This window comes from Phyllostomus hastatus, unplaced genomic scaffold (assembly GCF_019186645.2).
Source record: "Phyllostomus hastatus isolate PE091 unplaced genomic scaffold, TTU_PhHast_1.1 phas_contig_948, whole genome shotgun sequence".
Lineage (NCBI taxonomy): Eukaryota > Metazoa > Chordata > Mammalia > Chiroptera > Phyllostomidae > Phyllostomus > Phyllostomus hastatus.
Genome location: NW_025333993.1, coordinates 10,063,074 through 10,075,742, shown reverse-complemented (window position 1 = coordinate 10,075,742; position 12,669 = coordinate 10,063,074). Strand labels below are relative to the sequence as shown.

General features: G+C 65.7%; 1 protein-coding gene across 7 annotated transcripts in view; it reads right to left on the bottom strand.

Annotated features, from left to right (window-relative positions):
* Positions 1-12,669, bottom strand: part of TIAM1 (TIAM Rac1 associated GEF 1) — a 153,273-nt gene that overhangs the window by 17,676 nt on the left and 122,928 nt on the right. For all 7 annotated transcript variants that reach the window (XM_045852403.1, XM_045852405.1, XM_045852406.1 and 4 more), the window contains 2 exons: positions 11,736-11,960; positions 6,072-6,175 (listed from right to left, as the gene is read on the bottom strand). In XM_045852403.1, the coding sequence (XP_045708359.1) occupies positions 6,072-6,175; positions 11,736-11,960 (329 nt within the window). The remainder of the gene's footprint in view (positions 1-6,071; positions 6,176-11,735; positions 11,961-12,669) is intronic.

Below are 12,669 nucleotides of genomic sequence, written 5' to 3'. Positions count from 1 at the left end.
CATTCACACAGAAACGCCCACAGGTGCTTCGACGGCCCAACGGCAACTCTCAAGGCCACTGCCCCACAGCACGAACACGAGGGGACGAAAACCTCACAGAGGGGAGGACCCCCGCCCCCCAGCAACCCCGAGCGCAGGCTGCTGGGAGCCTGCGCAACAAAGGCACCGGCCCCGGCCAACACGGCTCTGGCCCGCTCCTGGACCCAGACCCCGGCTCACGGCCCGACAGCACCCACTGCTGCCTGCCGCGCACGCACGTCAGCGAGCTGCTGCCCTGCCACAGGGCCTGCCAGGGCACCATGCGCCTTCGCGGTCCCAGCATCAGCCAGGCTGCCGGGTGAGGAGGTCCTGCCTCCCCCCCACCCCCCGTAAGAAAAGGCAACAGCTACAGCCTTGCAGTTCAGACCACACCAAGGTCAGGGTGCTCCGAAGGCACCACCCCTCCGGCCTCCCCATTCCCGCCCCACCGGAGAGTCCCAGAAAGTGGGGTGGGTTTCTGGGTGTTCGTTGCCTCTGTTCCACCGAGAATGCCTTCAGGTCTCCATTTTAGGGGGGCGCACAGGAGTCTGCCGGCCTCCGTCTGAAACAGGCCAGGGGAGCTCCGGCCAGGGGTGGCTGGGCTGGCCTTCGTCACTCTAAACCTCCCCCTCCCCCCGGTTCCTGAAAGAGGCTAGGCAACACCTTCAGCACCCCAGAGGACGCCTGCAAATTCCTTTCACACCGGGGGTCAGCACCTCAGGCACCCCTCCTCCCTGGACAGGGCCCCGGGCTGAGGACCACGCGGGGGAGCGGAGCAGTCTCGGCTGGCCATGCCGTCTCCGTAAACCCGCAGGCCGATCACAAGGGACGGAGTCCAGACGGATGCAACCTGTTCATTACTGTCCGTTACAAGTCATTTCAGTGACAAATTAAAAAACACGGAATCACAAGTTAAAACGCATGTTGTGTTGAAAGGTGTTTAACTTTCAGCCTGGCTGGCGTACCTCAGTGGATTGAGCTCGGGCTGTGAACCAGGCATCGCAGGTTTGATTCCCAGTCAGGGCACGTGCCTGGGTTGCAGGCCACAGCCCCCAGCAACCGCACATTGATGTTTCTCTTTCTCCCTCCCTTACCTCTATAAAAACGAGTAATAAATAAAACCTTAAAAAAAATGAAATTAAGTTAAAAAATAAAAATAAAAAAGGTGTTTATTTTTAAGGCTCTTAGTAAAGTTTTGCTTGTAAACAACTTAAAAAGATGTCAAGAATTTCGTTTTACTGAAACATTACCCCAAAAACTCCTTACCAGGAAGCAAAATAAGCAGATCTGCATTAGAACGCATCCAGGGATTTACATATTTCCGGCAGCTCCTGAGTCACCCTGTCCGCCCCTCCCCCACCCCCGTTCCCGTGGTCAAAGGACATCAACCTCCACCCGGCCCCTGCCCGCGTGGCTCCAGGGTCGTGGGGCCGTCCGAGGGGCCAGAGCGACCTAAAATCTGACAGCGTGAGGACCACGTCTCCAACCCTGAGGGCTACCTGGTGTCCCCACCACCCCACACCCGGCACGGGAACCAGACACACCCAGACGGGGTGCTGCCCAGGGAAGTTCTCAAGGGACCCCGAAAGCCAAGCAGAGCCCAGGTTCCCCCCAGTGGGCGAGGAACCAACCTGACCCTGCAGCAGGACTGGGGTCATCACCCTGGAAAGAGAGAAGCCGGCCTGCCCTCAGGGCTGTCCCAGGTGGAGACTAAGAATAACCCAGGGACATGCGGAGCAGGGCGCAGTGGGGGGCATGGTCTGCAAGGCCAACCCCCCCCCCCAGATGAAAAGGAAGCCCGGGCTGGCCCTGAAGGGCCCCGTGGACCGGCTGCTCTCGGAGCGGCGCCCCAGCGCAGACCCTGCCGGCAGCAGGGGCCCGGAGTCTCAGAACCGTCCCTTTGAGGCCCCTTTGAGGCAGGCAACCGCACACCCCCGCAGACTTCAAGGGGCCGGCTGACCTGAGATCCCACAGCCTTCCCTCGGGCCTTTTGGAGACACGCCCCGCGGGGACGCGTGGCCCCTCAGAGCCCCCAGGACACAGCAGGGGCCCCGCAGCCCCCCCCACCTGCAGGTGTCCTTTGCAGAGAAGCCTCTGGGGACAAAGGCCGCTCAGATGAGTGATCCCCACTCACTGTCCCAGTCCCCGTCGCCTGGAGGGGCACGGAGTCCAGCAGCAGAGGATCTGACGAGGACGTGAAACTATTAAAACCCCGACCGGACCCTGGTGAACTGCTTTGCACCACCCGCCCCCCCCCGAGGACCCCCCCGGGGGGGAGGGTGTCTAGTCGCACTCCGGAGAGCAGCATGGACGAGGCCGGTCGTCCGCACGGACTGTGAACGCGGCCCTTCCCAGCCCACCTGCCGCTCAGGCCCCCGGCCGCAGAGGTGGGCACAGCCTCCGTCCAGAGTGCCCACAGCCCCTCGGACCCCCCAGGGGAGGCGGGGGACAGGGGATGCCGTCCTGCCAGTAACACACTCGTCTCAACAACAGAAAGACAGGGAAGTGCAAAAGGCAGCTTAAAAAAACCACACCTTTCTGCCATTAAGAAAGAAAACACTGACACCCCTGTATGCCGATGGCCAGCACCCCACCCCCACGCCACACTGCAGCTCCCCCCAGCCCGCACCAGGCTCCAGAGGCACAAAGACAGGACAGGGAGACTGGGACACCCCAAAGCACCCTCCTCTGTGTCGAGAACCGGACGCGGCCGGACAGCATCCGAGCGTGCTCACCGGGCAAAGGGACCTGCCGCTGGGGGCCCCAGCCCCGGGGGCCGCCCTGGGCTTGCTCTTCATCCTCCACAGCGCGGCCATCGCAGAGGAACGTCCCACCTGCCGCGCTCGGCACAGAAGCCGGAGGAGCGCCCTAACAGGCTCCGCGGGCACCGCCGACGCCTTCCCGCTGCCCAGAGGGGCCGCCCCCACAGAGCCGGCCCTGCCCCAGCAGGGCGTTCAGCCGCATCGCCACGCAGGCAGCACACTCGGGGACAGGGCGGCCGTGGACAGGGACCCGCGACCTGACGGCACCCGGCCGGCCGGCGGAGTCCCAGAGAGGACGGACCAAGAGGGAGGGCCTGAGGGCAGCACCGAGACGCCTCCCAGGATGAGCCTACGGGGCGGGCCCGGGTCAGCTGACCGGCCAGCGCCCGCAGCCACCTCCCCAGACCGCTCACCTGGGAACACGCCCCCCGCCCGCGGGGAGCAGCCCCGGGCGCCCTCGGCACGGTGTCTGTTCTCACGCTCCCGCGAACGCTGGCCTTACCAGAGCAGGCGTCCCGACACAATTACAGTTGGGATCGAAAGGAAAAAGGGTTTTCAGAACAAAAACATTCTGAAAATCGCTCTGACGCGTCCGCTCCGTGGAGACGGCATCGCAGGCACCTCGGGGCCGGGGGGGGGGGGGGGGGGTGGCGGCCCGGCCTGCCCGGCTGCCGGGCGCCCCTCCCAGGGACAGGCCGTGGGGTGAAGAGCAGGGACAGTGCGCAGGGCCCTGGGAGGTCCCCCGCAGCGGGGGCCAGGGGGCCAGGCGGCAGACCGAGGGAAAGGCCAGCGGCCCCCCGCGTTGCACGGGCCCCACCCCCCCAGGATGTGGCCCCCCTGACCCCCACCCCAGGAGCCCACAGCCATCTGCTTGTGCAGCCCCCGGAGGCCGGGCAGAGCCAAGACTGCTGTAAAAAAAAAAATGTAAAACATGGAACTCCAACACGCACTCCTTATCCTGCCTGGTATTTCGTAAAGCGGTTCACTGAGGAAAAGCAGCGAAAATGTTCTGTCGGCAGCTGTCGTGTGTTCTGCCAAAGTTAGAAGTGAGTACTTGCTTTATTTCACTTACACGTGTACTCGTTTGTGTAGGTGTGCACTGCAACACCCAGCCTGCTGCATTCAAAACCATCCTTCCCCACGCAGGCAGCTTCCCGTGCAAAAAGCGTCACCTCATTCTCGAGAAAACACACCCTGACGTGAGATGCACCCACGAAATACTCGACCCGAACGAAGAAACCTAACGCACACACCTGCTCTGACTTCGAACCACGAAGAAGGCCTCGGAGGCTTAAGAGGGAGCTGCAAGGGCAGCTGCTGAGCACCCGCCGCACCCGGCTCCGGCCCCGCCCATCCATCCGTCCCTTCCCTTCGGAAACCCGCCCCAAACGCCAGGGGGCAACCCTCGAGGGGGCGGGGGGCAGGGCGGTCTCAGCAGGGCTGCTCCCAACGCTCGGCCTGGTTTTCCCACCTCGGAGCTGGGCGCCCTTCAGTGCGTTGCTTCACCTCCCTGTTCCTGTGCGAGAGCAACAGCGGTGGGCTCCGGTCTCTTTGGGGGGAGGGGGGAGGGGTAGGGGGTGGGGAAGGGGAGGGGGTGGGGAGGGCGGGTTGGGCTGACCAGGAGCAGCGGCCAACCCACTCACAAGGCACCCAGCACGACACCCACTACGGACACACCGCAGGGCCCTCGCCCCAAGACCGGCTCGCACAGTCTGCACCCTCTCCTTCCGGATGGATACCCTAGGCACGAAACCCAACTCGCAAAAGGCTGTTTTAAGTCAGGAACCTGGGTCACGCGGCACTGACCCGAAGAAAGAAGATGCGGACAAAACCAGGGCGTTTCCAGGTGCAGCCTCACCCGGCGCGCCCCAGCCCCGCCCCCCGCCCCCCGCGGAAGGACACGAGGCAGCTGCCTCCGTGCAGCCCCCTCTGACCTCCAGACACAGCGGCTCCCCCCCCCCCAGCGACGCGCAGCCGTGAAACACCGTCCCCGAGACCGGTCTGCTGCAGGCGAGCTTATTGGGGGCGGGGGGACGAACCCCAGGCAGACAGACATCACCCCGGAGCCTCCGGCCCCCTCTCCCGCCCCTCGACGCCGTGCGCTTCCCCGGGACGCCCTCCACCGACAGCCAGGTAGAAACAAGACACCCCAGTTAACGAGCATTCGGTGAGTAGAGGGCCAGAAGGAGGAAAACCAGCCCTGTTCCTAAACTAAACTAGAAATTCAGATTTAACGATTTTAGTTTCAATAACAAAAGAAGCAAACAAACATCCTTCAATACACCCTCAGTCTGGAAGTCAACTGCTTCCGTGGAGGGCGACTGACCCTCCCCCACAAGAAACGCAGACGGGCAGGTCTGCCCTCTGGGGGGCGGGGCTTAACCGAGACCGCGCAGCTCCGACCGCCGGTGCTTTCGCCAGCACTTCGCGCCACGCGGCTCGCACTCCTTCCAGGCCCGCCGCCTGCTGTGCTCGCGTGGGAGGGGCCCTGAGGAGGAGGAGCCCGGGCCAGGGGTCGCGCGCACAGCCCCACACTCGGGAGAGTCCGGCGGGACGCACGGAGAGACAGGAGGGCCCCGCGCAGACGCGCAGGCTCTGAACCGACGGTTCACGTCTGGGCGCCGTGCCTCCATCCTGGGCGTCACCCCACCCGCTGCCCCTCGGAAGACGGGGCGCGGGCAAGAACCACCCCAGTGCGGAAGGGAAGAGCGGAGACGGGCAGGGCGGTGGCGCCAACCTGCCAACACTGCCGCAGAGGAGAGGCGAGTGCACGCAGCGCCGGAGCCGCACACGCCGCTCTGGCTGGGGAGGGGTCTTCGGGCACAGGGACCCGGGGTGGGGACTGCACCCTGGAGGCGGGGTAAGAGGAGGCCGCCACCACACTCCCTGGGACCCGGATAAGGGCACAAGGAACTGGGGAAAGGAAGCCGCGGCCGGAAAGCTGGGGGGGGGGGGGGGGTGCGTTCTCGCAGCTGAGCCACAGAAACTCTCCCCTCCCCCGTGAAGACTCACACTGTCCCCAGGAACCAGGGCCCGCACTGCAGACCCCTCAGAGACACAGGCCCACCGAGTGGCTGAGAGGCCGTGTCACCACCCGCGGGCGGCAGAGGGACGTGGGGTCCCCTCGGGGACAGGACCCCCTCCCACCTGTGCCTCTGTGAGCCAGGCTGCCACGCGGACTTCCCACCTGGCTCGGCGACATTTAGAAGCAAAACGCTGGGGCCGTGGGGGCTCGGACCGCGCGTGCGGCAACGAGGCCGAGTCTCGGGGGCAGAAACGGAAACTGCTCACCTTGCCGCTGTGGTCCGCGTCGTCGGAGGACTCGGCGTCGGGCCCCTCCGTCTCCTTGGCCGCTGCCTCGGCGCTGCCGCCCTGCCTGCCGCACAGGCCGTGCCCTGCGGGAGGGGAGCGGGAGTGAGCGGGAGTGCAGGGCGGCAGCGACGGCCCCCAGCCCGCCGGGGGCGGGGCGGGAGCTCACCCGTGGGCTGCCCCTGCACTGTCACGCCCTCTGAGCTGGACCTCAGCGTCTTGGCTCAAGGTCAGTTGTCACTACGTCTACTCACTGCCACTACTACCCTTGTTATGCTGTGAAGTAGCGTAGCGCTAGCCCTGGAAACCCCGACCTGCCGTGCTGGAGGGGGACCCAGGCCCGAAAGCACCCGGGCAGCAGCTCCGGGGCCTGCACCTGCCGAGCCTGGCCGAGCGGGGACGGGGGAGCACCGCCTGCCCGAGATCTCGCGCCCGCACACGGGAGGAGGCAGCATCACTTGGCCCTGCGGGGCTTCCCGGGGCTGAGGAGCATCTGACCCCGGGGGTCCGCACACGCAGATTCGGTCCGTGGGGTCGGACCCGACCCCCCACCTCTCTTGCACGTTCCCCAAGGCCCTGACGGCACCACGCGTCCACGGGCCGACACTGGCCTCCAGCCAGGTGGACCCAGGATTCCCTGGCCTAGGGTGCTGTCACCAGCGGGAGAGAGAGAGGCAAGCAGGCGGCAGCACTGCTGCCGGAACTAAATTCACGCAAGAGCAGAAGGCCCAGACCCCCGGGCCGGCCGTACAGATGCAGGAGCAAGCCCGGGTGCCCTGCTGCGGGCTCTGAAGCTGCCCAGAGACACCGCAGACGGGGGTGGGGACAGAACCAGGCTGGGCGGGGCCTCCCACCACTCTCAGGGGCCGGCAGGCGGGCGTTCCACCTGGGCCGCCTGACAAACAGGGACATGAAACTGGACCCCGGCACCGCTGGCCAAGCCCTGAGGCGCCTCTCTCGGAGGAAGCCGCAGACACCAGTGCCTGCTGCCTGGGACAGCACGGCCGGAGACACGAGGAGCCCAGGCCACGTGGGGGCGGAGGGTGAGTGTCCCCGAAATGGAGCCTTTCCTTGGTCGAAAGGCTGCAGGGATGGAGGGAAACACACTCCAGGCAGAGAAGTCACCGCCCGCACATCGGAGCGGCAAAACGTCACAGGACATGGGGGGCTCCTGGGACTCGCAGGCTCTTGTCCCCAAGCGCCCAGGCCTTTGCCCCATCACGCTGCCACTGGGGGTGGAAGTTGCCCAGATGGGAGAGAGAGGGCCAGCCGTGGATGTGGGCAGGGGGAGGAGAGGGGTGTCCACTAGATGACAGGGCCCCGCCCCAGACCCTGAGCTCTCCCCCACGCGGCCCAGGCCCCGCTCTGGCCAGCGGGACACAAGGGGAGATGTGTGAAGTCTGAGCTCAGGCCCCAGGCCACCCTGCAGTTTCCGGTCCAGCCCCAGGAGCCCTGAGCCCACCGCAAAGAGCCCCAAGCTCACATGTGAGACCTCAAGGACAGGGGACCAGCCGCTCCATGCGGCCACCGTCACCAGCCCAGGCAGCCCACCTGTCACAGCAATATGAGAGACCCCAGGCAAGGACAGTAGGGCAACCCCGCCCCCTGGGCCCAGAGGAACCACGGTGAGTGCAGGAAGGGGTGGGGGTAGTGGGGCTGGCCACACAGCAGGGGCAGGGACGGGACCTGGAGAGCCACCTGCAGCCAGCAAAGAAGGGGACGCAGCCAGGCGGGAATAGGAGGTTCAGGGAGCAGGACCTGCCACAGCCCTCAGGGAGCACCCAGCTGCTCGGGTTTTGGGGGTGACCCCTCCCCCAAGCATCCTTCCCGACAGGAGACTGGCCTCCAGCGACAGACACTGCAAGAATGTCCTCGGCCCTCGGATGCTGGCGCCTGCGGAACACCGGCACTCGAGCAGCCAGACGGCCCTCCCAGCAGTCAGAGCTCAGACCAGGCAACCGAGGGCAAGGCTGAGATGGGACAGGGGCCGGGCCGCCTGGGGCAGAGGAAGAGGAACCGGGGCAGCAGGGAGCAAGGGCAGGGGACGAGGCCAGACAAGCAGGAAAGGCAGCCCTGGAGCAGCCGGTCTCATGGGACCCATGGGACCCGAGGGCCACCGCCACACAGCTGCACAGAACGCTGACTCCAGGAGCAAGTGTGGCCGCATTTCTGCTTTTACGAAGGACTTTGCATTGTGACAGATGTTCTTGTGACTGAGAACCCCTCTGCAGCAGGCACAAGGGACAGATGGTGAGACGGGGGACAGACAGTGAGACGAGGGGTGGGGCACACGTCAGCCCCTGGGACTCACACTGCGAGGAGGGGCGTGGCGCCCGGGGACAGCAGGCACTGCCAACACCCCCGAAGGGGACCGGTCTGATGGTTCATGGGGCCCACTCTGCCGGGGGCCTCCACTCAGGGCGCACGGGGGCCTTCCTATCCCGCGGTCTCTGCTCAAGGCCCTTCCCGCAGTGCGGACGCCCGCTCCCGTCTCAGGCTGCAGCCCACTGGGCATCGAGACAGGTGTGGCCGGGCTATCTGAGGGCCGAGTCACCGGGCCGCCGGCTGTAACACACAGGCCGGGGTCAGACAGCGCTGGGTGCCCCCCGTGGCCCAGCAGGGCGGGCACTCGGCTGGCACTCTGGGGAGCAGACACGGGGCTCCAGCGGGGAGCCTGCCCTGCTGCCCGGTCGGCAGAGTCCAGAGGCAGTGCCGCCGCCCCGTCCCCACAGAGGTCGGCCGGGCGGGGGTGCCGCTGGCCAGGCTTGAAACACGAGGCCGCGCGGGGCCCTGGAGCTGGGGTGGGACAAGCTCGCCCTCGCGTGGGCTGCTGGAGGGCTGCAGGCCCAAGTTCCCTGGTCCGAGGGTTCACCTCAGCGATGCACACGCCCCGCCAGGACGCCGCCACTACTCGGGGCGCAGAACCGGGGTTCAGACAGAGCACTCTGCCGTTCTCGGCCCTTCTCTCAGAAGGGGAAGAAGCTCCGTGCCAGGGAAGGGTGTCTGTGCCGGGATTCCTCCTTCTAAAACCCTGCTCGGGCTGCAGCCTGGCACCCGGGTGCCGATGTTCCCTGTGGCAGCCGGGACTGGGTGCCGGAGGTCCCGGAGCCCACCCTGACCCACCGAGCTGCGCCGTCCCCCAGGAGGGCCCGGCAAGCACAGTCCACCCAGGGCTCTTGGGGCAGGACTGACAGAGCCCGCGCACTCCACCCCGACTCCGCCCCGTGAGGCGGGCCGGCTGCAGGGCAGTCCCCCACAGAGGGAACCCGGCCGGGGCTCCCAGCTCCCCAGTGTCCCTGACACGCGGCAGGCCCTCCACTAGTGGGCCGAACACCCACTGCAGCCACCTGGGGGTGCTCCCTGCACCACCTCAGCCAGGTGCTCGGGGGGTTAGAGTGTCATCCCGTGCACCAGAAGGTGGCGGGTTTGATCTCCGGCCGGGACACATAAAACCCATGGGTGTTTCCCTCTCTTCCCCTTCACCCCTCTCGCTCTGTCTTCCTCCCTCAAATCAGTAAAGACATATGCTCAGGTGAGGGTTTAAAGAAAACAGGTGGTCCCAGCAGCAAGCCCCAGAGCAGGCACCTGAGAGGCCTTGCAGTCCTAGCGGCTCCCGCACGCACGGACACTGAGGCCCGCCCCTCCCACTCCCTCCGGGCTACAGCATCCCTGCCGCCCCTGCGCCTGCCCTGCCCTCTCCAGCGGCTGCATCCTGTTTGTGCGCTTGCCCTTTCATCTCGCTCCTCAAATGGGGACCAGGAAGTGGCCGAGACCGGAAAGCAGAGGAGACCCAGGGGGCCTGCTCTCAGCAGCCGGCGCCGCCCGCAGCAGTGCTGAGCATTTGAGATTCTTCCGGAACTGATTCATGGTGAGGCCAACGGAGCAACCGCACCAGAAAGCCACACTGGGACCCTGCTCCGCTGCTTGACTCTCGGAGCAGCGTGGGGCCCCGTCTCCCCGGGCAGGCCCTGTGCTGGCGGGTCTGTGGGCGCTGCCGGACGCCGGAGGCCGAAGTGGCCGCACACCAGAGAGCCACAACTGCAACGCAGACAGGGGACATCCCCGCAGCCTGGCCATCACCGTGACCTCCACCGTCTGACACAGCGCCAGGCGCAGAGCGAGCACCCGACGGCCAGGCAGGGCCACTCGACCGGAAGAAAACCAAGCAGTGAGTGGGGCTGCCACGGCTGATGCGGCAGCACCGCCGGGGACTTGGCCTGCAGCCTCCCGCGGCACATGTGGAGGATGGGGACGTCAGAGGGCAACTTTAAGACTCCAGCACATAGAAAAGGTGGACACGTATACACACTTGTATTCTGGAACAACTACCTATACAGAAATATGTTTTTAATTTCATAGGGTTTAGTCCTGGCTGGTGTGGCTCAGTGGGTTGAAGGCCAGCCTGTGAACCAAAGGGTCGCCAGTTTGATTCCCACTCAGGGCATGTGCCTGGGTTGCAGCCAGGGCCCCAGAGGGGGCACGTGAGAGGTGACCATACATTGATGTTTCTCTCCCTCTCTCCCCCCCTTCTCCTCTCTAAAAATAAATAAAACCTTAAGAAACTAAAAGGTCTGATGCCCCATGGGGCGTTTTTGAAGACAAGGCACACTAACTGCCGGCCCCTTTGACCACCTTCAAAGGGGCCGGCAGCCGGCCGATCAGTGCCAGCCGGCGGCCCGGGTCTGCGGGGCCCTGGGTCCCCGCCCTGGCGTCTGCGCTGCCCCCGCCGGGGGGACTGTGCTCCCGGGGCCCCGCATTTCCGAGAAGACAGGCCACTACTGACCTCGCTTTACACCCCCGGCCCCAGGAAGGGCTCAGAGGTGCTTAAAACCCCCCGTGAGCAGCACGCACACCGGGTGTCATAAAACCATAACTCCCCAAATCCGACTGCAAAGTCCTTCCCAGTCCGGCCACAGAGACACACACCTGCAGGAGCCGGTTCCGGCCGAGCCGCCGCCCGCCACCTAGTGGCCACAGAGCAGAACAGCCTCCCGGCCCCGCCCTGCCGTTGAAGGCACAGGGCCGCTCCCGGGATCTGCCGGGGCCCTCCAGGGCGTCAGCAGGGACAGGTGCGGATGCAGTCCGGGGGCCTCCACAGAGCTCCCGACAAAACGCCGAGTGCTCATGTCCTGCCAGTGTGGCCTGCAGTTGCATTTTGAAATGGAGAGCTCTTTTTCTTTAACCCGAGTTTTTCAAAGAAGATGAATTCAAAACCCCAACCCACGGAGGGATCCCCAGCTCTGGGCCTGGGCTGCTCAGGCCCCCCCCGCCCTCCGGGGATCCAGAGAAGGGCGCCCCCCCCATGGGTCCCAGGGAGGCTGCAGGGGCAGGGGGCACTCAAGCTGCTTCCTTCGGCCTGAGTGCCAGGCTGCCAGAAGGGCAGGGAGGCCAGGGCTCTGAGTGCTGTCCACTCTGGGTGTCTCCTGTCCTCTGCCACCCACACACAGGGGACGGCCACATGCTCCGCAGGCGCAGGACTCAGAGCCCCTCCCAGAATCCCGGCACTTCTGTGCCCCTCTCTCTACCCACGGCCCCGAGATGGCGGGTGTGCCCAAGCGTCCTCCTCCAGAATGACCACCGGCAGCAGGGTGTGACACAGTCCCCCAGCACCAGGGCCCCTGCCCCAGGCACCCGTCCCAGCCTTACCTGGGCTGCCGGCGAGGAAGGCGAGGGGGCTCTGGCTGGGGTCGACGGGGCCGTCGGCGCGGTGCGGCGGGCTCTCCAGCAGCAGGGCGCCCCTCTCCAGCGTGGGGCGCGTCCTCACCAGGAGGCTCAGGCTGGGCTGCAAGAGGAAGTCTCTGAGCGCTGAGGAGCTCAGGGTGCCAACTGCGTGATTATTGATCTCGAGAATCTCATCTCCCGCCTTCAGGCCTGCAGCGGAGCAGAAAACACTCAGTTTCACAAAGAGTCAGCGCAGGGACGGCTTCCCCTCAGAGCGCCGCCTCGCAGGGCGCCCCCCGCCCTCTGCCGCAGGCTGGGCGCTCCCACACACAGGCGTGTGCCCGCGCGTGGCCAGTGGGAGCCCTGGGGCCCCGGGTGCAGGAGGGTCCGGGGGCGGCTGCGCCCCTATCCTGAACGCCCCAGCGGAGCTGGCTCGCTCCACCATGGGTGTGTGGGCTCCCAGCACCTGCCGATGTCTCCTCGCCAACTCGGGCGGTGACCCTAACGTTTTGAGGGGGAAAGGGAGAAAAGCTCTCTAGCCACCCTGCAGACGTGCTGCCCACACACACACACACGCGTGTGGCTCAGCTGTCGCCTCCCGGCTCCTCTGTGGAAGGCCCAGGAGCCTGCTTCCCCACAAAAGAAGGCGCCCTGCTCCACATGAAGACGGCAGCTTCCAGAACCGGCTCTGATCACTTTCTACACTCCCCCAACTTTCTGAAACTGCGTCAGGACTTGGAGTATCTTGGGGAAAGTCCCCGAAGCTTCTGTGGCTTATGCAAAGCAGGCTGGGAGAGCCACCCACATTGGGACCCAGGGAGCAGCCCAGCCTCGGAGAGCAAGAAGCTGCAGCCCACCCCGGAGTGGTTCCATCCGACAGCAGGAGGACATTCCGGAAGTAGGAGAAAGGGAGAGGTCA